The 21,896-nt window shown below is 45.6% G+C and overlaps 8 protein-coding genes across 8 annotated transcripts; 2 read left to right on the forward strand and 6 right to left on the reverse strand.

The window, feature by feature from the left end:
- Positions 1-243: 243 nt before the first annotated feature.
- On the reverse strand, positions 244-1,248 carry BGW36DRAFT_432685 (uncharacterized protein; the record flags this gene model as incomplete). The annotated part of the gene is made up of 1 exon (XM_046221166.1): positions 244-1,248. The coding sequence occupies one exon, from the start codon at positions 1,246-1,248 to the stop codon at positions 244-246; it is 1,005 nt and encodes a 334-aa protein (XP_046067106.1).
- A 2,394-nt stretch (positions 1,249-3,642) lies between these two features.
- Positions 3,643-3,834, reverse strand: BGW36DRAFT_264545 (uncharacterized protein; the record flags this gene model as incomplete). The annotated part of the gene is made up of 1 exon (XM_046210112.1): positions 3,643-3,834. A coding segment is annotated over one exon (192 nt), but the record flags the coding sequence as incomplete, so codon positions are not given.
- Positions 3,835-7,118: 3,284 nt separating this feature from the next.
- Positions 7,119-8,960, reverse strand: BGW36DRAFT_389585 (S-adenosyl-L-methionine-dependent methyltransferase). The gene is made up of 3 exons (XM_046217370.1): positions 8,481-8,960; positions 7,726-8,430; positions 7,119-7,668 (listed from the first exon to the last, which is right to left on the reverse strand). The coding sequence occupies exons 1-3, from the start codon at positions 8,505-8,507 to the stop codon at positions 7,438-7,440; spliced, it is 963 nt and encodes a 320-aa protein (XP_046067108.1). The 5' UTR covers positions 8,508-8,960; the 3' UTR covers positions 7,119-7,437.
- A 683-nt stretch (positions 8,961-9,643) lies between these two features.
- BGW36DRAFT_401239 (AN1 zinc finger protein) lies at positions 9,644-10,546 on the reverse strand (the record flags this gene model as incomplete). The annotated part of the gene is made up of 1 exon (XM_046218726.1): positions 9,644-10,546. One exon carries the CDS (start codon positions 10,544-10,546, stop codon positions 9,644-9,646), a length of 903 nt encoding a protein of 300 aa, XP_046067109.1.
- A 2,251-nt stretch (positions 10,547-12,797) lies between these two features.
- Positions 12,798-14,175, reverse strand: BGW36DRAFT_364463 (putative monooxygenase; the record flags this gene model as incomplete). Its single annotated transcript, XM_046214557.1, has 2 exons — positions 12,798-13,830; positions 13,883-14,175. 2 exons carry the CDS (start codon positions 14,173-14,175, stop codon positions 12,798-12,800), a joined length of 1,326 nt encoding a protein of 441 aa, XP_046067110.1.
- Positions 14,176-15,010: 835 nt separating this feature from the next.
- BGW36DRAFT_401241 (uncharacterized protein) lies at positions 15,011-16,885 on the forward strand (the record flags this gene model as incomplete). The annotated part of the gene is made up of 3 exons (XM_046218727.1): positions 15,011-15,065; positions 15,169-16,682; positions 16,784-16,885. The coding sequence occupies 3 exons, from the start codon at positions 15,011-15,013 to the stop codon at positions 16,883-16,885; spliced, it is 1,671 nt and encodes a 556-aa protein (XP_046067111.1).
- Positions 16,886-17,484: 599 nt separating this feature from the next.
- On the reverse strand, positions 17,485-19,262 carry BGW36DRAFT_364465 (uncharacterized protein; the record flags this gene model as incomplete). The annotated part of the gene is made up of 2 exons (XM_046214558.1): positions 17,485-18,807; positions 18,873-19,262. 2 exons carry the CDS (start codon positions 19,260-19,262, stop codon positions 17,485-17,487), a joined length of 1,713 nt encoding a protein of 570 aa, XP_046067112.1.
- A 223-nt stretch (positions 19,263-19,485) lies between these two features.
- BGW36DRAFT_389590 (uncharacterized protein) lies at positions 19,486-21,651 on the forward strand. Its single transcript, XM_046217371.1, has 3 exons — positions 19,486-19,871; positions 19,929-20,565; positions 20,616-21,651. The coding sequence occupies exons 1-3, from the start codon at positions 19,598-19,600 to the stop codon at positions 21,595-21,597; spliced, it is 1,893 nt and encodes a 630-aa protein (XP_046067113.1). The 5' UTR covers positions 19,486-19,597; the 3' UTR covers positions 21,598-21,651.
- Positions 21,652-21,896: the final 245 nt, after the last annotated feature.

Consider the following 21,896-nt stretch of genomic DNA (forward strand, 5'->3'; position numbering starts at 1 on the left):
TCTTTTCTCCATTTTGTACCATCATCCTGGTGGGCAAGAACTTGCGAGATTTAGTTGTCCAAGTCCCACCAGATTAGATGCCTATGGCTGGCTTGTTTTCAGTACGGTCGGCCATCCTTGTCCAGATTAAGAAGGGGGCCAAGAAGGATCTGGAGCGTGTGTCTGTATAGCAATTTATACAGAATCAGTAAAACAATAACTTTCTCTTTCCCATACAAGACAAAGTATCGGTAGGAGAGGCATTTAGAGTCCACTTTTCCCCGATAGAGATGTATTCTTATATTGACGAGATTTGACTTTATAGCATCGTCGAGCCATTATGTACGCGAATCCCAAGAAGGTGACCAAGAAAGAAAAAACTACCCATGGGTTTTCCACTGCCATGTGATCCCCGATGATATTCAAGAGACGTCCATCCCATTCATGCCACGACCGTCCTGCTGCGTGCCAGAACAACGATCCCCCGTAACTCTCGTCCAACAACCCGATATCATGATCCATTGTGCTGTGCATCCACGCGTACTTTCGGAAGGCTGATGTCACCATCATCGGTCCCGTGGACCAAAACACTCGTAGATAGGGTAAAATAATGCGTTTCGACCTTGGGCCCCCTCGTCGTTTAGCTTCATGGAGTGTCCATAGGAGGAAGGCCGATCCCCGCTGTGCCATAAAAAAGTGGTTGCTCAGCCCAAGGGTTCCTGCAGTAGGAGCAAAAATACCTTCCAGATCGGAATGCTGCAAACACAACATCTCCTCAACCGACTTCGGGTGCACATCCAAATCCGCGTATATCCCTCCTTTTGCATGGACCACCATCAGCCTAGCGACATCTGCTCGCTGAATGTTTTGAGGGTAGCCTTCATAGGTCGATAGCAACCAGGGATACGCAGTTTTAACGAGGCTGAGAATGTCGTCCTCCGTCCACAATTTCACCGTATAATTCATAGGTTCAAACATAGCCTTCCATGACTCGTGGGACGCCTCCGTGGAATAGGTATGGACATCGGCGGTTTTCCAAATTTGATGAATAAGGTTGGGAATACCAGAGTCAACATTGGAACGAGAATCATCGAGCGGTTTGGAGGTTGTTTGGGGGCAAGCCTTGATTACTTCTATCAACTCTGACAAATGAGAGGTGAGTGCAAACTTGTCCCCGTAATTGACTTGATGGATAATGACAAACACAATCAATGACAGGCCCACCACGATAACGAGCCTTCTCAAGCTTCTTGCGGTAAGGTCTATCATCGTGCGTAGTCACCCTGGTGAAGCACTATGTACACCGAGCTGAACAGAACGGGAGATCAGATAGATGCCCAAAGAATGAGGTCAAATTGTAATGGAAGCGGCATTGGGTAAGGGAGGTAGTAAATTAAATAGGCTAATAGATGACAGTGTGCATTTCTTTTTTTTTAACGAACAGTAATAAAGTCGTGTAGAGAAAACTGAGCTTTAATACAATGAGAGAATGGACAGAACGTGGACTTTGCCCCCTAAATACCCACGGTTTTGTTGGTCGAAACCAAATAGATTACTAGAATTTGACGGACAGATGACAGATGCCACTTTTTGATGGAGCTAGACCCAAGTTCCCCAATGAACCACGTAGGTTAAGCCAGGGTTATTCGAGAAGACGATCACGATCCTGCAAGTTCTTTTTCGGCAACTTCAGCGCGGCCACACCATAGCGAGGCGCAGTCTCTTGGCCTAACACGCGCACTCGTAACTAAGGAATAAAATGGACCTTATTTTAATAATCCTACTAGGAGCTTCTCCATTGATGACAACAATATACGTGGAGAATATTCCCCTCATACAGAATGAAAATATAGCCTGATTGTTAGGTAAATTGTCCAAAACTGGTTAAGCTGATGCTGACGGAAATTCAATTTGTAGAAAAGGAAGTGGAAAAGTTAATACCCGGCAATCATTCATGTCGGATCGGTATTATCGGTAATATCGGCAATTTAAGCAGAGTGAGACATCGAGGGTGCCTATCATTTCTTTTGCGGTTCATTGATTTTACAATAGGCAGCAACATTGACATAGACATCTTGTATAAACCGGAAGTGATCATCAAGGGCCAGTGTCTGGCTGTGCTACCTTTGATAGGCGAACTGCTGCCAACACGCATGACTCGTGAAATGCAATCTCCTTCCTCTTGCAGTAGGAAAGGTTTTACATTATATGCACAGTTTTACTCTCTGAGGACAACCTGCAATAGCGTATTGACTAGTATACGTTAACCCATATGCCAAGTGGTAATTCCATGTGTAGAGACACGTCATTATTGAAGTCCTCCAAACTGTCAAATGGTCCTTGAATCTGGGGGTGTTATTTTCAAATTATGGACGGCAAAAGACTTATTAAAGAGTCCTATAAGTTAAGCTCGTCGTATCTGATCCTTCACAAACCCATGGACTTCTGCGGCCAAAAGATATGTCAGGCAGCTAGCCTGATCAGTAACAATTGCCATTCTCGATACATCATGAATGCCTATGACGAGGTCAATGATATTAAAGACCTTCCGCAGGCCTTTCACGAAGTAATTCATAGACTACTGCTTGCTCACGACACTCCTCAATACATAGCTGTTGAATATCCTGGTAGCTGAAACAGCACGACAGGGATTGGGAACGTACATATATTTGTGACAGTCATTCTACCTGTATAGTCATTCTCGAAATTGGTTTGACCAGTAAACAAAGGTGTGTTTGATTCCAGACCCACTAATAAGTCCGTAGCTCATTATTTAATGAAAATGATTGGGCGTTTCTTTTATTGACGTAGCAGTCTTGTCAAAATTCCTAGTCCTCATTTTGCACCTGAGTTAGACTTCATTGATCTGGACACTCCAATTTTGTCTTTCAACGACTTATCATGACATGAGCATTAATGTACTTCAATTCGAAGTTCTTCTGTCTAATTAAACATGGCTGAACCTCTACTGGATTAACGCCACCGGAAATATTTCCGCATGGCCGTGATATACGTTTACCCAAAGAGCTCTTGGCAATCCATCTTCTTTTTGACCGGTGGTATATAAATTTTGGTATGCCGTCGAAACATCCTAATCATTACCTTGGCCTCATAGCAACCATTCTTTACGCAATGAGAAGTGGAGATTGCTGTCTCAACCAGATCCCTGGACCCATCGTGTATCACTAGTGCTATGGTGTTTTTCCACCTATGATTTCTTCGAAGATGAGATGGATTTCGTTAAGCTAATATGCAATACCCTATCGAGTGGTACGTTTTAATGGAAATTTCTAGGCACCAAGTCACCGCTGCAGCCATGATTTAGCGATCTCGGGTTTTGCGACGTCTCTTAGTATTCGGGTCTCTGAGTTGACTGGTGTCAGGTCGAAAGCAACGCAACTTCGCACGACGGTCCTCCTTTTTCCAGTCCTCTAATATTGCAGGTTTGGCATGAGTTGTATATCTAGGTTCATTCTTTTCCTCCGAGACGCCGGACGACCCAACATCTTGCGATTTTGACATTGGAAAACGTAGCTGTCCCCATCGCAGGGATTCTATGTGGAGGCAGTGAAGCTTCAGTGGTGGTTCACTGCTTTGGGTGCAGTCTTCAGATATCGTTCTTTTGACAAAGAAAGAAGAGCGCCTCGGATAGGCAGCTTTTTCTTCTTGCTGGCGCCGCCGAAATTTGGTTTCGATTTTTTCGCATAGTCTGCATTGACTCGTCATATACTTAGTTGTATTCACCAACTTCATTCCGCAAGTTTCCCCAGTTCTGAACTCGTACTTGCACCGATGTGCGAAATTAGCCCAAGCACAATCGCCACAGGCATATCTTTTTTGATTATAAAAACACATCGGCGGTGAGGCAGGGTCGCAGTTCGGGTTCGTGATTAATCGACTATGGCATACTAGAAGTGTTGTGAAACCTTTGTTGGTACAGCTTTGAGCATTTAACAGGAGTAAACTGAGTAGGAAGAAATCGATTCAGTAGGCTTGACATCGTCAGACGACACATAGCAGGGGCTGTGCACACCTGTTTATCGCGCTAACCAAAAGAAACACCCAACCATTTTCATTAAATGATGAGCTACGGGCTTGTTAGTGGGCCTAGAATCAATCACACCTGTGTTTACTGGTCAAACTAATTTTGAGAATGGCTGTATTAGAAGAATCAAATAAACATCTTACTATCACTTGTTAACAGTAGCATTGGTTCCCACCTAAACAGAGGTTTGAGTCATTGCCCTCCAGCCTCCCAAGACCTATTTAAACTTAATATAAGCTTGACCCATAAACCACCAGTTATAACTAAATGAAAATTTGCTCAGAAAGGTCATACTTCAGTTTCCAACAGATAGAATATCTGACGCACTTTGCGTCATGTTGTTAACCCATCACCTTCCATTAATATTACGTACTAGCAAATGAAAGCCCAATGTTGATGACTCAAATATGTAGTGAATTATATTTCTGTGTTTTGGCGCAAAAGCATTTGCTAATATCACTCATACATGGCCCAAGTGATCATCATCCTCATCATCCTCATCATCATCGTTATTATTTTTGTTTTGAAGTTAGCGAAGCGTGAGTGCTTTTAAAGAATTTTCAATTTTTATATCACTCACATAAGGTCTAAGTAATCAACACCGTCATTATTTATTTTTGAGTTAATATAGTAAACCTGAATACTTTAAAGTATATTCTATTTCATATTTACTGATTATCATTTATATTCTTGACTAAGGATTCGAATATATACTGTGCAACAGAATATTACTTACCAAAAGGTGTGTAAGAGGTGAAAGTTAGCAAACTGTTATTGTATGGGAGACTTTTGAGACCGATAAAACCAGTTCTGGTTTCCGCGGTGAATCCAATTCTAGCCCCAGGGTCTTATTCCAGCCGTAAGGTCCTATTCTGGACTATTTAAAAAGCGAAAGTTGGCAAACTGTTATCAAGTGGGAGACTTTTGAGACTGACAAATCCAGTTCTGGCTTCCACGGTGAATTCAATTCTGGCCATCCGGTCCAATTCTGGACTAACTAAGAATTAATGTTAATAAATTGCTATAAAATAAAAATTTTTAAACTAATAAATCTAATTATAAATTTTGAATTTTAGTTTTTATAATAAATATATTTCTATTTCTAAATTCTATTCTAACATTAAAAAGCTTCATCAAACACGGCCCGGAGGTGTCTGGAAAGACTAGATGTGGGTGAGTTGAAGCTTTACCGTTTGATATTGAGGCTATATAGCAGGGCCACTAGGGATGTAGTTCTCGGTTTAGATAATTTAAATATAGAAGGCCTCGAACTGAAGGCTATTTGAGGCTAACCGGGCTTATATTGAAATTTATATCAATGATTATATAAGAGATATCGCTTCGATCCCTCCTTCTGGACTGGAGGTTAAGCTTATAAGCCTGAGTCTCTGACTCAGATTACTAATACCTAATCTAACTGGATGCCGGCATATATTACGAGGTGAGGGGTACCTGCATCATGCCTGGGGTCTTATGATATCAATTATGATATATCACAATTGACCCCCGAGATATCTTGGAGACCCATGGTCTTGCCGGATTTGGCCTATACAGACTTCTTGGACTGGCCATGATACACTTTAATTATATATTTTTCTTGACAAAGTTAATATATTTTATTTTATCTCCTCTATAACAAATGCTAATTTCAATAGGATTTGTGCTATCCCATTCTTGGAAGGAAAACAATACCCTTGAAAAGATTTCCATTCCTGAGGGAGGGCGCTACCCTTTTTGATCCCTTTCAAAAGCCACCCGCCTTTTCCGCGTTTTAGTTTCATGCAATAGTTGAAGAATCAATGGATGTCGTTCATCGTCGCCTGGCGGAGAGCCTGCTCCGCATCATTCCACATCGGTAGGGCGTCCAGCTCGACCGCCTTTACCCCGCAATACCTGGGAATCGATTAGCATCTTAGGGATGCTGTAAGGATCCCGGGTATCACTCTACAAGATAGAGGTGATGAGTGGCAGCCGCAGGTTGGTGTCGGGGACGCCTCGAAACAAGACACCTTTAAGCTGCGGAATGGTGAGTGAACAGTCAAACTACCCTGTCTCGTTTAGACCCAATTATGCAAACTGGTTTACTGAGATGTCGCATTCTTCATGGATGGTGGATTATGGTTGGAATCAAGAATGTTCGTAAGGGTGATCCTATCCCGCCATCTGATGTTATATATAGTGCACGCAGACTAGTACATATCTCACCGACACGTAATAGCTCACACTATGAACTTCAAAATTCTGTTTTTGTGCACTGCGTTGCAGCATCCATTTAGTGCGACCGTCTATTTACATACGTTGCTTGATGAAACTCTCCTTAATTCACCAACCATATCTGCCGTGAGTAGTTTATACATGTTTGTGTCAGCGGATGGCTGGCCGCACCCGTTCCAAATTGAAGGTCCGGCTCCTTCATATTGCAAAGCGCTTAAGGCGAGTCTTTGGGTGGGGAGAGGAATCATTTAAAGTTACTTGAATCAACTAAATGACTATACACTCTTTCCTAGATTAGGCTTTTGAATGTGCGTTAAAAAAATTTATGTACATAGTCCAAGATAGGAATCTTGGAGGTACAACCTTCTAAATGTATAGCAAAGACACGCGCTACCATTACGCCACTAGGCCAGCATAAGTGTATTAACTGCATAATAATCAAATTATTCTACACTTTTACAATGCTACCACAAGAACTAAAATCTTTTACTACTGGGGCCAAAATACGAAGCATTGAAAGTGATCCACACTACCTTATGTCATGTAAAGACACCGTAGGCCCAGATTGGCCCACCCTTATGCTTACAAAGTCCAAATTGACCACCGACGTCTGCCCTCTTTTTTTATGTTTTCTATTTTTATTTTTATTTTTTGAGAGTGAAAGTGCGAGCATAAATAATAATTTTGAAGCATCTTAAGGATAATAAGATATGATTTTGTTCAATGATAGATGAAGCTAACAATAATCCAATACTATTGAAAATTAAATTATTATAGCATTTTATTCTTTAACCCTAAAACTAGACCTTCTATACACTAGTCTCAAGGCCTTAATTACTTCTCGACCTACTCCTTAGTGACGTACTCCTTAGTGCCTCTTGTCCTGTTTTACTAAGTATAGAGGAGAAAATTATAATATATAGAATTTCTAGTATCTTATTTGCGTGTAAATAGGGGTGGTTAGGTGATCACGACCTGACCGTCACATTACATACGTGTTACTTAGAGCAATTCCTGAACGAGATCACATCACATTTCATCATCGAGGGTATCTCAAGATATTACGAATAATAATTACAACTAATCCAAACGCCGCACCAATTTTATTCCCCAACTCCATGCCTAACGAAATGCGAGATTCGTATCCACCCACGATAAACGCCCGTCAGATAAGCAATAAGTAATAGTAGGTAGTAGTATCAAGGTTTTCGCCCCCAAATGAAATGCGCTTGAGTGTAGAGATGAAGATGCGGTTTCGAGATCTCGTGTTTCATGCTCCGCGCCATGTCGTGGATTGTCCCGGCCGATTCGCCTAGGACGCGTGTGCCGAGGGCTAGCATGTACGGCTCGACGGATTCGTGGGCGGCGGTGAGAGCTGCGTGGCCGAGGTTTTTGAGAATGGGGTTGGCGGGCCAGGTTCCAATGGGGATCTACCCAAAAAACCCAATCAGTATATCGGTATAGTCAGGCTGGGGGAATAGGGCTACCTTGTAAACTTCTTCTTGTATATCGACGAACCCAGCATCGTGCATGGCCTGTCTTAATACGGATACATTGAAGGGTTTGCCAAGCGCGGTGCTGGCCTTTTCGAACCTCGCTGTTGTTCTTCTCAGTACCGCCACGTCTCTGGGTTTCGCGTCGTCGGAGTAGAATCTTGACTCGACTTCGTTCATTTCTACCCATCCCCCCGGCCGCAGCTGCTCATAGGCCTGCTTGAAAAACCGGTGCCAGTCCGTGATACTGCCCGCCAGCATCCGGCCATGCACGAGGTCAAAGGAGCCGTCAAAGGTCCACTCGTCCTCTGCATCTTCGATGTAGAAGCGCACATTCGGCGGAATCCACGTGGGTTGGATAGGGCTTAGGTCCGTGCCGATGACGATGGCGGAGGGGAAGCAGTCGCCCATGTCGATCGCCCAGTCGCCCGTGCCGCAGCCAATGTCGAGGATGCGCTGGGGGTTGTGAAGCGGCATTTTGCACAGGCGCTCGTTCATGATGGCCGACCAGAGGTGGTGGCAGAGTTTCAGGCGCGCTTGTTCGAGGTCGTCGTTGGGGAGGGGGTAAGAGCCGGCGTGGTAGCGGTGGTAGCGACGCCCGTTCTCGAAGATGTAGTCGAAGACGGTTGACTTGATGGATACGCTGCGGGTGTCGTCGTCGTCGAGCCCGACGCCTTCGTCGGAGATCTCGTCTACCATCTGGTGTCGCTGGTTAGCTGGTTGGACACTTTGTTACTCATGGGCCATACCTGGTGGAATTCTCGAAGTCTAGCCATGACGACGAGGTATTAAGTTGATGTAGGCGAGAGATGTGAATATTGCTGAACATAAACATAGGTGACTGCGACAAAAACACCAACCGGGGGTATATCTCCAGCATTTCAGTGCTCACATGCCCTACCCTACACACCGACAAACGAGAAAATTTTCAATATTGAAAATATTATCAAAGAATAATATATTAAAATGACTGAATAATGGACACCCCGCAGCAAACGGGACTAGATGCGACGGTATATCAGTTAGACCGTTGGAGCAGGGTAGTGACGCAGCCCAACCGCAAACGAACAAGAAAAGAGAATAGGAGAAGAAACAGCATGGTGGATTAGGATATATCCACCCGATATATTCCTTATTGACTGATCCTGACAGACCGAGTCATGAGTGTCACGAATAAGTACTAGCATATGGTCCAGGATCTGGTCAAACAGTGGTTCAGGAAGGTGAGATCTTGGGAGGCCCACTGTCTGACATGGTAGACGCGCGGGTCGCAAGATTGGGTCACCAACATATTATTTAATACTCCGTACTTACTATTTACTATTTGTATCTATATATTAATATATATTAGGCGCTCTTATTATTCCATATCCTGGAATCGTGCTTTCTCCTCGTTCGGTCTCTTACAGCATTAGATATATAATATATCCTCTGTAAACAGACAACAGACAAGAATTCTTTGTCTTAGCATCTCTCTCTACTAAAGTGGGGAGTGGACCGCCGCTTGCGTCCGCGCTTCGCCCATTTTTGAGTTGGTCCAAAAATTAGACTTGAATTAATAATTAGTATGCACTATGCACTATGCACCATGCAGGCCAAATTTGAGGCTGCATCTTTTACTATTATTAAATAATACGGATACTTAATAGTGATGTTATATATCGTTATTAATCGACGTCTATTGGACCCAAGTCAAGACTGCAATAATAAAGTACATACAGTCTTATCCCACTGAAAAGAAGATATTCTTGTATTTGTCATATTTGATCTCCTACATATCAATGATGAACAGAATAAACTTAATATCATCATCTACAGCGGTGACTGGCATAATGACTAACCACAGAATATTAACGAGGGTATACATCGCTATGCAATAACAAAGTAACGCGAGTACATATGTAAGGGGGAATCACCTATCCAACAACACCCCCGCCCCTCTAAGCAAAACAATCGTATGGCCCGACTTCACCCTCGACTTGTCCCCTCCAATCGAATCCGCAAACTCCAAAAACTCGCCTGCCTCGATATGAAAGATCCTCAGCCTGGCCTCCTCGCCACCACCACGATTATTCACATTCTCAACCTTTAGCCTTCGTGCCGCATCATCCAGCACCCTGCCAACCTTCCAGCGCGCATCATAAAAAAAATCTCCCCGCGGCGGCTCCGTCGCTTTCGTAGACGGTGTATCGACCGTGCCGACGACGTGCAAATACACCCTCCTCTCCATCGGCACCGCCGCATCCCCCTTGGCCGCGCGCTTCATCTCGTTCAACTGCGCCACCGCGCTCCGCCCTCCCATCCGCGACTGGATATTATTCGGCAGTTTGATCTTTGGCGCGCTGATCTTCGGCGCCGTGTCCTTGCTCATCCCGCGTAGCTTCGAGAACATTGACCGTATCGTCTCGCCTGGCTTTGTACCAGCCCCAACCCTCGCTCCCAACGGGACAAGCTTCGCGCAGTCATGCTCCTCGCCGAGACGATGCGAAAGGCAGTAGTTCCGGTTACACTTGTCGCAATGCACGCCGAGCCGGGTGGGCGTGTTGATGAGGGATTTGCAGGAAGGGTGTGAGCACTGGTCTGTATTATACACCGTTGCTTTTGCTTTCGCTGATGATGTTGTGTTTACGCCATTATCGGCGCGTTTCCGTTTCGCCCACTCGCCGGGGTGGCTACATTTATGTGCGGATTCGGTGCGGTGCTCGAGGCAATAGGTGCCGCGACAGGACTCGCAGCGAAACGGCAGAAAGTCGAGTTGGCCGCAGAATTCGTATTGGCAGTTGCGCCCGATGGATTCGAGGTCGGTGTCGGCCATGGCCATTTCCGTGAAGCTGGAAGACATCGTATCGAAGATATCTGTATATAGGCCACGCTCTCTTTATAGATGATCTGACGGAGGCACGGAGATAGAAGTTCGAGAGATGAGAAATCAGATCAGCTGCACTATAACATAATCATAATCATAACATAGCACAGCATAACATAACATAACAAAATGCTGGCAAACTGATTGTAGATGGTGCTGAGTAAGTAAGAGGCACACTGCTCCGGATGTTCCAGACGCGGGGAGAAGCTTCGATCTAATTTTAGCCGCTTACTAAGCATATCACGTAATCGGACATCCACTGGCCACTCCCACCTACTAACACCACTACAAAAAAAGAAGCTTTTGAGTCACATACAATTCGAATTATACGGAGAAAAATTGAGGCTCTAAAGAAGCCATATACAAATTTTAATTGCTCCGGAAACGGTGCGTTAGCCTCACCTGCCTTCCTTTACGATATACCGTGGTGGAAAGCTCTTCAACAGCTCCAGCGGCCAGGATAGCAAGATCTTTCTGATTTGGTCTTTAGAGACTGGATTTAGCTTCTTCTTACCTTTTCTGGACTGTTTGAAGTCATTTTGACGCTGTATCTGTGCCTCTTTAACCAATTTGTCCTCTTCCTTTCTGCGTTTCTTCTCCTCTACTGCTTGGGGCATATATCGCTCTATTAGATGCCCTGATTTTCTTTCTTCCTTCAATTAATTGTTGTTTTACTTTCTGTAGCTAACGGCGTAGCTTCTCTTCCTCTTTTGGAGCCTTACCAAGTTGTATCTGCTTCTCTTTTCCTGCTTGAGGATCCCGAGCTTGCTGGATCTTAGGAGAATAGAAAACTTCATTACCGACGCCATAATCAATTCTTAATATTCTGAGGCGATTGTCTAGTTGACTGAAAAGGAAGTTGGCTTATTGAATATAATGGATGTTCATGACCGCAAATTCCTTTGTTACCATCAGCGAACCGTTATTTTCCACTGTACGATCGGAAGCGTATCTCAATATTTATCGCGAAGACAATGGCTAGGAATAGTGGGAGAGTTGATCAAGAAGTTCTTGACGGTTAAATTCTCCTGTGGCTCGAGATGAGCCTTTGAACCCTATAATGCGGGGACGTATAATGCGGGGACGTTGTTCTAGAAGGTAGCCGTGGTTCCAGCTGAGACCTTTGATTGTCCATCTTGGATAATCATTGTATTTGACGGTATCGATAAATCTTTAAATTGTCTCGTGAACGGGGGTTTTGTTTCTTGTTTGCATTTGAGCAGATATGTTGAATGCTTTAGGCTGATAAAAGAAGGCTTCTTTATCTTTCGCTGGTTATAGTTGGATTCAGTTGATGGGAAAAGGCTATATTGAGCATAACGTGTCCTCTGGCTGTACGCTTAGCCCTCTCCTTTTCTTTCATAAACAAATCTTGTCCTTCAAGATAGCGGTGATACGAACTACGCAAACTATAAAAATTCCTTCCACATTTAATCTCTCATCTTCTTTTAGGGTGGTACTTCAGAAGAAGGTAAGGCAAAGCTGTGATGTGTTTAAAAACCCGAGAAAACTTCGGAACTTGGAAATCAATAGAAACCAAACCGGTCTCTGTTGGAATGGAAACTACTCCTTTTCTCGCCTCCACGATGTTAGATATCCCTTGCTTTACCGGCTCTATCACACGTTGTATATACGTCGATGTTTGACTTGAAAAGAACCCAGAGCAAATCGTACATGATCTCTTCATGCTGCTTACTGGTAGGTAGGTACTCCTGCTGATGGCGCTAAGGTGTATGCTCTCTACCTCTTCCTCTGTCCCTTCTTCCACCCCTTTAAGTAAAGGTAATATTAATATATTTTTCACTCCAGCGCAAAAGGTTGACGACTTTTTCGAGCAAGAATAGACAATGAGCGAAATATATAGAGATGCAGCAGGATGTATGAAGCCTTTGGTGGATGGCTAACGTGTATTAAGAGCTCCTAATACCCTCTGTGTCTAGTCTATTACATCGTCCTTATATACTATAGAGTACGTTGCACTTCTTTGATTTGCTACATTTCTGAATCGCCATCAGGACTGGATTTAATACATTTCTTTTCTGAAACAGATACCTGTCAATACTACCATAGCAAGTACTAGTATTACATGAGTGAGCGGAGAAAACATAGCTATGTAGACTATTAGGTAGCTAATTGAATTTATAAAAGAGAGCAATATGATGCATATGATCAAAGACCTTGAGATGTCTAGGTATTCTGCTCATTCCTCTAGTTGAGGATATTGCTTATACTTGATGCGATGACTGGGTAAATTCTTTTCTACCAACCACTCGAGAACTGGTGAGTCCCGGTGCAAAGCCCTTGTTCGCATTATCCAATCAAGCTTCCCAAGGTTTACATAGGGCATGATATAAGTGGCAATGATTCTTTGTAGCCATCCTGGCCAAACAACGGCACGAATGCGTTCCGCGGATACCTTGTATGTTATGTGTGTACTTTCGGCTCTGTCAGCTTGGTATTGCTTGAACACTGTTTTCAGAGCTTCAGAGCTCGGCGACTGATCAGACTTGAGAAGTCGGCGTAGATGGTTCACGAGGACAACTATGTCGGTGACGCCACTGTTGTAACCCCAACCAGCATTGGAGGTAAGCTTACGTACGGCATCGCCAGCCAACACAATGCGATCTGAGTACCATTTGTCCACCAAGCCCTCTTCCAAATTGATCAACCCAGTATCTTTTAGCCTGCGCTCGTAGACATCGCGCAATTGGTAGCCCGGGGCGACGAACAGATGGCCCCATTTTTCTAAAATTTCATGTTGATCATTTTCGGTATACCGAATATGATCAGAAGTTGGTGTGTCGAGTTGTTCATACAGATTAAACCACATTCTTTTAGTTCCAACGAGAAGTTGCGTGGCAACCCTATCGTGAAGCCCTTCATAGTTGACGCCCGCCTCCACTCCATGAAGCTTGGGTACATCTCCGAAAAACAATCTGTGAGAAGAAACGTATGGGCTTTTTTCCTCAACCTTTTCAGTAGAGGGATCACCTTTCTCAAGCCTGTTCATCATCTGCCGGACTCTGCTCCGGACACCGTCAGCACCGAGTACTATGGAGCCTTTTTGCACAGAGCCATCCTGGCACGTGACTTCGACACCATCAGGGAGCACGTTAATGTCTGTAACGCGCTTTTCTAGCAATATATGCTTTTTGACGTCTTCAGGTAGGCTATCGTAGAGAGCTTTCGCGATATCAGCCCGATGTGCCATCACTACAGGATGGCCGCAGCTACTAACAGTCAGGACAAGTAAGACCATATATATTTGGTGGTAGAGCCACCTACTCAGCCTGCATCAATTCTAATAGAAAAGTCTCGTCCCGAAGCGTTTTAGCTGTGTCTGCTGTGAAGAGGTGCATGCGGCGTATGTCGTCAGAGTACTTATTAAAAACTTCCATCAATTCAACCTGGTCTAGGACTCGGAGTGTAGAGGGCATTATCGATAGCAGTGATCCCAAGTAGGGAGTGACATTATCATGCTGCTCCAGGACCACAAAATCTATGCCAGCTTTTGAAAGTATGTGAGCTGTCGTGAGGCCAACAAGGCCACCACCTGCGACGATTATGCGGAAGCCCATTTTGATGTAATAGTGATCGACACTGCAGCGTATGCTATGAGTAGTAGCTGATCATGGGCACTGGAATCGCTTTTATATTAGACTTTTATATTAGGGCTCTTACGTCGCGCTATAGTGCTATCTCAATCATCGCGGGAGCTGCGACGTCACTTTATTCAGCTATGGATAAGGATTAAATAGCTGAGATGCGAGTTAGCGATGCCTAGTGCTCTCGAAATTCTCGTTTTCCAACAGTGATCGGCGAAAGAGGTCGCTGCCATGACTTATGAGAGAGACTGGGTCCCATATATCTCTCCCATTGGATGGCAGAAAGCTGGAATTTTAATTTTCAATCCTAGAAGCCTACTTTAACTAACTTATACGTTCTAAATTTAACTACACTAGAGTGTATCTCCAACACGCTTGCCTATAAATTCTTACCAGCTCACTAATTAGTTACTCCCTTTGTTAAGGTATTACTATTCCTATTTCGGAAATTCGGATGTTGACCGTACGGCTGTGCCAATTACATCGCCGTAAAAGGATTGAAGCTTTGAAACATTACTTTCTACCTGACTAGTCATTTTTTTCAGCTGCTGCCCACCCCATCAGCCCCATTGCACATGGCCCAGGACGGATCAGCGTCATCTGGCCAAGGATTCCTCGGTCGTCGCATAAACAGTAGGACGGTGGACGTCAAAGGACTAAGGAATGGAGAAGATCTGATTGGACAGACCTTACGGTGCCAAGTATTTTCGCATGCTTAACAGCACTTACCTCCTTCTCCACTCATTGGACCTCATGAACAACACCTATCGCTATTAAGAATTGAAGTCATCTAAAAAGGGGCAAAAAAATGACGAAACCCCAGCTGCCACGCAAACGCGTGTGCAAACCCAAGGTGAAATCTGGTAAATCTTATCCGGTTTGTCACCCCACGTCGTGGCAATCCAGTCTAGTCTAGTCTTAAAAGAGATAGATCTAGGAGTGTTTATCGACTAACATGTGCCACAGGCTGTATGCAGTGTAAAGGAGTTAGAATGAAGTGTCCGGAGCAGCGACCCGCGTGCGCTCGCTGCAAGCGCTTAGGACTCGACTGCTGCTACCTCCCACCTAAATTGAAGCAGAATGAGATGACACAGAACAAGAAGCACACGCGCATCCGGCAGATACTCCCCGCAGCTACCAAGGTAGGCGTGCTACCATCTTCGTTACAGCCGTCCTGGTGTAATTTGGAGCCAGGCGGGGGCATGTATTTTGACTGCTTCCGGGAGCAAGTGGCCCTCATGAACCAGGATATCGAAATGACCGACTTCTGGCTCCGCACAGTGCTCCGAGCCAGTCACCGCGATGAAAGCATCACATATGCCATTACTGCCATTGGGGCACTCGCACGCACACGAAAGTGCTCGAGCAGACCATCCTTGTTTAATCCGGACCTGTCCAATCAGGAAGGGTCTGCGCATTATTGTGCAGCCATCAAGTATTACAACAAAGCCATCACCACCTTCCGCAGATACATTGCCAGCTCAAAGGCTGAGGATACCCACCGGACCATTCTTATCATTACTGTTCTTTTTGTCATATTCGAAAGCTTCCAAGGTAACAACCGAGCCGCTGACACCCTAACAGCCACTGGCATCGTTCTTCTCAAGGACAAGATCCTACATTCCGTCAGCGTCAGTGGGGCATCGCGGTCCTCCCTGGCGGGTGTAATTGATGATCAAGGCATTGTCGAGGCTGAGCTCTTCTTGGCCCGATCTGCCACTCTTTGCTCAAAAGCATCTTACATCACCCCATACGCACATGCGGACGGCCTCAAGGCCATGCTGATGATACCGAGCTCTGGCCTTAATGTGCCGCCGCCGCCGGATGGCGATGCTAGCATTAAAACATTGTCATTCCAATACTTAAACGTCCTTGCACCTATCCTGATCTGGCATACACGTGTTCGAGCTCACCGGCAGATGGGCATCTCGGTCTACAATCGCTCAGATTTCCGCCAGCAGCAAGGACTCCTTCTTAGCCAATTACAAAGATGGATAGAGGCATACGAAGCCCAGCTGCTAGAAAAGAGACACACGATCCACATGTTACATTACTTGAAGTGGCAGCTGGTCTTGACCAAACTCGCGTATGTTGTAGTCTACTGTGAGCTCGATCCCACGGGGAACCTCTGGGATTCTATGGGGCCTTATTGCGTAGAGCTCACTCCAAAGTTTCGAGCCCACCTGGAGGCCGAATTCGTTAACCATTCAAGGCCAGATCGCTCATTGATCTCTTTAGAAACTACTTCTATGTGGGGGATCTTCGTAGCGGCCGCCATTAATGTGGCCACAGAGTGCCGGAATCGAAGCGTACGACTTACTTTGATAGACTTATGCAAGCTTGCTACAGACAACCCATCTTTACGACATCTACGGGACAGCGTGATGGCCACGGCTCTTTTCATCAACGCAGAGGAGGAGGCTAGAGACAAGGCGGGCGAGATCCCGCTGTCGTCGCGATACGATCTTGAAAAAGTCACTGTAAGTATTGTCACTTGACTAATGCAGCATCCCTCCTATCCTATTTCACACTACTACCGCACTATAATTCTTACTAACTCAAGTCTATCTACTCCTTAAAGCGGGACGAAAGCTCAGGCCATATATGCCTCAGGTTAATAGCGAAAGGGGCAGGCAATGATGGAAGGCGCAAGAAGAGAGAGTTAGTATACAGCCTGAAATGAATATGGAAACGAATTACACCTAAATGCACCATCGAGCTAAACGAGATTGGGGGTATTGTAATGTTTACGATACCCCCTAGCATCTGCCTGACCTCCAATAAGTAATGAGACACGAGAATATCACTGCGACCCACGTGTGAGAGCGACCAAGCTAAATATTGGGATATTATCATACATGTAGGCCCGTCACCTCGAATGCACCGGATCGTAGAGTCAATACGATGAATATCTCATTACGTATATTTTTTCTTTCAGGTTTGCCTAGCTCTATGGGGTAGTTGATGCATATAGTGTATACCGTATGGCTGGTCCAATCAAAATCACAGCACGCAATCCCATCGGTAGTTTTAAGTTCCAACAATATATGACACCCCCCACAGCGGGCTAATGCATATTTTTACTAAGTTTTTTGTTGTAGTCTGAAACTCCAAGCCTTAATCCATAAACCAAATTTTAGCAAGTTGCGGACCATGCAACAATGAGATGTGGGATCAGACTTGCTCTTACCGGTAGCAAGGAACAACCTTATTTGCCGATCTCAAGACAGAACACTTCCGCCAGATGTTAGAGGTTAAAAAGTTTCTTGAAGAATAATCTATTCAATACAGGAAGTCGAAATTTTCCTGGAGTTGCGCCACTACACCCTGGTAGACGTCCCTCTGGAATGCGGCATCCTCAAGGCTGCTTGAACGGCGATCAAAGTCGCATCGGATACACCTTCGTACTGCGTCACTATATTTCCCCCCTGCCTCGCTGTACAGCTCATCCACAAGCCGATCAGCTGTGTTCCACCCAGTCATGAGATCGATGCGTGGGTCTCCAGTGCCCTGTGGTCCATCCTCTGGTTTATAGAGTTCAGGAAGCGGTTTGCCGTACCAGAGCTCGATGAGAGATATGCCTAGCGCGTACAGAGTCCGATTCCGGATGATTCTGCCCATCGATGCCGGGAATGTTTTTGATGAGGGTACATTCGTTAGGTTGAAGTGCCGAGAGACGAACGGATGATCGTATATAGTCTTGTCTAACGTTCTGATGAAGAATATATTGTCGTTTCCCCAGTCCTCATCGAGCCACGGGGTTTCATGGAGCTGCAAGACGCTGGACGCGAGGGTGATAGCTAGCTGGAGGCGGTCGCGACGGGCGAATCTAGATTCAGGTTCTTCTAGCACACTTCGAAGGGATGAGATAGACCAGGATTCAGTATCCGAACGCGGCTCCTTCAAGGGGTAGATGAGAATTCCATACTTCTGCTTAGCGTACTCAGATGCCAAGAGCGAGAAGCAGACATCGCCTTGTGGCTTTTGCAGGGTGCTAATTGCTGCGCACAAATCTTGAATAGGTTGCAAGTTCGGATTTGGATCCAAAGCCGCCTTGACGGCTTTCTTCGCCTGGTTTGCGAATCGCACTTTTCTACAATCTTTGCTATATGACGCCATAGAGCTCTGGTTTTTGATAGTTATTTGTACATCAGCCTCTTCCCAGTTCCAGGGTTGCGTGGTAGGCGTGGGGCTATTTGGGCCTTTCGGGGGGTGATGACCATAGCGAAACACAACATGAAAAGGATCCCGCATATATCCTTCTTCGCTCTCATCGTCGTCATCGCTTGGTATGTCGTCCATCCGTGGCTCTAAACGAAGGCTGACGGTATGGTCCACATGACATGAGCATTTCCAGCCAGAACGCAGTGCAGAGTAGAAACCATGTGCTCGATCATTAACTACATGGAACTTAGGTATTGCTCGGCGGTCAGGCTTGCATGAAGCCTGCAGGGTTTCGAGGGACATGGTTTGGGTGGTCATCCGGTGGAGCGACGAGTTTGCTTGTCGAAGCTTATTCATCAAATCGCTGTAGTTGGCCTTATTCAAGCTAAATTTGAGTCGCTTGTAGTGTTCTTTGAAGGCCGTTTCCGCGGTGAATTGCGGCTGGGAAGAGTTAGTGGTTGATGTGGACGCTCCTCTCGGCCTTGACGTGAAGAAGCTGCTCATACCTTCCCAAAAGCATCCAATTTCAGTCTCTGCTTGAAGACGTCCGTCGTGCTATTGAGCTGAGTAATAGTGTCCACATATGACTCGTAACTCGTGCCAAGGCGCTGCTGTAGCTTCAGGTCGAACTTCTTCTCCTTCCAATGCTCGCCACATGGATCTGCAAGGAATTCCTCCATCTCTTTTTGCTTCACAACCCCTATTAACAGCATGTTAATGCTGTTAACAAACATTGTGTGCTCTGTTCGGAGCTCGATGATAAGGCTCCTGAATTCTTCGCGATATCTCCAGTAGCGCTTAGTAACGGCAATTCCATTTGCGTAGAATTCAAGGCCTGATAGGATCAGAGGAATCGAGCCTAGGACGAGGCCTGCTGTCTCGACGCCGGTCACCATCTTAATAAGACCCCATTCGCAAATACGACAGGGTAGAGGGGGGAAGCCGTGGCCGGAACCGCATACACAGGCAGAATGATACAAAGCGAACGTCCGTGGATGGCCCAAAAAGGTGTTTATATGGCCGCTGACTGGGCCTTGCAATGTGAGGCTGAAAGGTTGGAGGGGCATTTAATCGGAAATTAGCGCCTCAATTGCAACTCACCCACATGACCACCAGCCAAGCAGAATCACAACCCTCAAGCTCATCATACCGCTAGAGATGGACTTAGCATAGCCTCGAGGCAAACGAACTCCTCCAGTATCCTTACTAATTATTTGCGGTTTACATTTCGATGGATTCCTCAATACATATCTCCTCTCATGTCGACGCGTGCGGTCGTGGGTTCCTCAGCCTTGCCGAAGCCCTAATAAATGCCCCCCGTTACGCAGATCAAATACGACCAGAGATCCTCCGTGATGAGTTTGATCGCTTCAAAATTTGGGCTGGAAACATCGCTGCCCACCGGAAGGGTCGACGGTCGCTCGATTACCGGCTTCGCGACGCAGGCCACCTCAAAGCCGAGACTCATAACCTATTGACAGCCCTTCAAGACTCTCTTGAGAATGGTTCGTCCAGTATATTTAACCGCGATCAAAAAATGAACTAGCTAATCCCTCCTCAAGCTTTGGCTATCGTAAATGGAGAGAAGATCCCATGGGATGAGCTGTCCGATTCTGACACCGATTCAGAATCTGATGCCGAACTCTCGGGCGATATTCAAGATGGTACAGAGCTCAAGCAGCTCACGGCTAGCATAAAAAATACGGTTACATGTTTGTTTCGACTGTCTATGGCTATCCGTGATCCTGCACCCAACAGCCAGTCCCGCAGTACCATCAGAGTGGACAAATCTATCTATGAAGAGCACGACATACTGCACGTACAAGCAAAGTTTTCTATTGACTCATCTTTCCTGACTGATAGGCTTGGTCGAGCAGTATCAGGACGACGGCAATATCTAACTTACCGCGAAGAACATCATCAAAAGCTTGCAAAGAACGTCGAGAAGATTGGGTTCGAGGAGCCGAGGACAGAGCATACGAACAACAGCACCGAAGCATCACCAGTACCAAAGACGACGGTGACACCTAATGATATACTTGATGACGACGAAGACGCACTTTCCCAGACCTCATATGCAAGCTCGGTGAACGCGAGTATCCGAGTACCACCGCTACCTAAGGAGGCTCGGGAGAAGGAGCACTTTGAATGCCCTCTTTGCTTCATGATTGTATGTATACATACAACCGCGGCATGGAAGTAAGAGTCATCTGCACTGCTCTGTTGTAGGTATTTACTGACATGGCTAGGCAACATGTTTATCGCGATTTACATCCGTATTGCTGTACATTTGAGCATTGCACCACCGCAGACCGCCTGTATGACTCGAGACACGCTTGGTTTAGACACGAACTTGAAGCCCACAGAACATCCTGGCAGTGCATTGAGGGATGTGAGTTAACATTTCAATCAGAGGAAGAATTCGCCGCTCATGTGCAAGCATACCATCCTGAAATCAGTTCTTCGGCTATGTTTTCTGCTCTAAAGCGGACTTCCGTTAAGCGCGCGAGCCTTTCGGAACAAGCAAAATGTCCCTTGTGCGAGAAGCAGATGACGTTACGCGTCCTGCAAACCCACCTTGGCCATCACCAGGAGCAGCTTGCTCTTTTTGCTCTGCCTCCAACCCTAGACGCTACCGAGGATGATCCTCAAGATGAAGACCAAGACCCCGTGAACGTGGACCAATGGCAAGATGAGGAGGATCTTTCGGATGTTAGCGATGTTGATGCAGAGAAAGCCGAGGATACATTCAACGAGAATCTGGTCATGCGCGTGCGTGACCTTACAGATGACGAGACCTTTGTCCTGGCTGAGTATGAAGCTCACGCCACAAAGTGCTCCCACTGCGTGGATGCACTTGACACCTTCCGTAACGGCGACGCTCTATGCGATCGCGGCCAGTGGCTTGCCAGCGACGTCGCCAAGTATTTTTTCAGTAAAAATGGGAAAACATTCTCTGCTGTCGATAAGGATCGTAATGAGGAGATACTCGTCCGTATCCCCCGAGACTTCAAAGCCTCTCGTCGCCTTCTCCTAGCGATCGAAGAAGGTCTCCGCATTGATCAGCCCGTTGAGATCATCGAGCGTGCTCCCCGCACAGGTCGCCGCAACATTATTGTCTACCCACGATCGGCTCCCAACCAGGCTCCCAGCCGTGGTTCTTTATACGAAGCCGACCTGGCCGACCGAGTCGACCGCGCAGACCGGCAGAAGCGTAGCTATTACCGTTAAGCAACTCAATTTAATACGTATATAGCCCCTTAAAACAACATCATTAGAAAGTCCTATTTTTCTAGATTTTAGAAATACCTTTTTTTGTTTTTATACCTATTTCTACACTACAATAAGAGAAGCCGGTAATCATGCTAACCGTGATAACAACCCTAATCGTTGGAGAAAAAATATCGCAACTTCCTCTAGAATATCTATCGTTCTTTTCTGTTTTTCATTTAAATATGGAATACTTGCTCTTGCTCCCGGCCATGTACCTGGAAGAGTTTTTATTTTGTCTCACCATTTCATTAATAAGC

The sequence above is a fragment of the Talaromyces proteolyticus genome (assembly GCF_021365285.1).
Source record: "Talaromyces proteolyticus strain PMI_201 chromosome Unknown BGW36scaffold_13, whole genome shotgun sequence".
Taxonomy (NCBI): Eukaryota; Fungi; Ascomycota; class Eurotiomycetes; order Eurotiales; family Trichocomaceae; genus Talaromyces; species Talaromyces proteolyticus.

Excerpts from the sequence above, each read along its gene's own strand:
- BGW36DRAFT_389590 (XM_046217371.1), top strand. The coding sequence starts at position 19,598 with ATGGATTCCTCAATACATATCTCCTCTCATGTCGACGCGTGCGGTCGT. Across the intron at positions 19,872-19,928 it reads TCAAGACTCTCTTGAGAATG|CTTTGGCTATCGTAAATGGA; the intron begins GTTCGTCCAGTA and ends TCCCTCCTCAAG. Across the intron at positions 20,566-20,615 it reads CATACAACCGCGGCATGGAA|GCAACATGTTTATCGCGATT; the intron begins GTAAGAGTCATC and ends TGACATGGCTAG.
- BGW36DRAFT_389585 (XM_046217370.1), bottom strand. The coding sequence starts at position 8,507 with ATGGCTAGACTTCGAGAATTCCACCAG. Across the intron at positions 8,431-8,480 it reads GACTTCGAGAATTCCACCAG|ATGGTAGACGAGATCTCCGA; the intron begins GTATGGCCCATG and ends CAGCGACACCAG. Across the intron at positions 7,669-7,725 it reads TACAAGAAGAAGTTTACAAG|ATCCCCATTGGAACCTGGCC; the intron begins GTAGCCCTATTC and ends TTTTTTGGGTAG.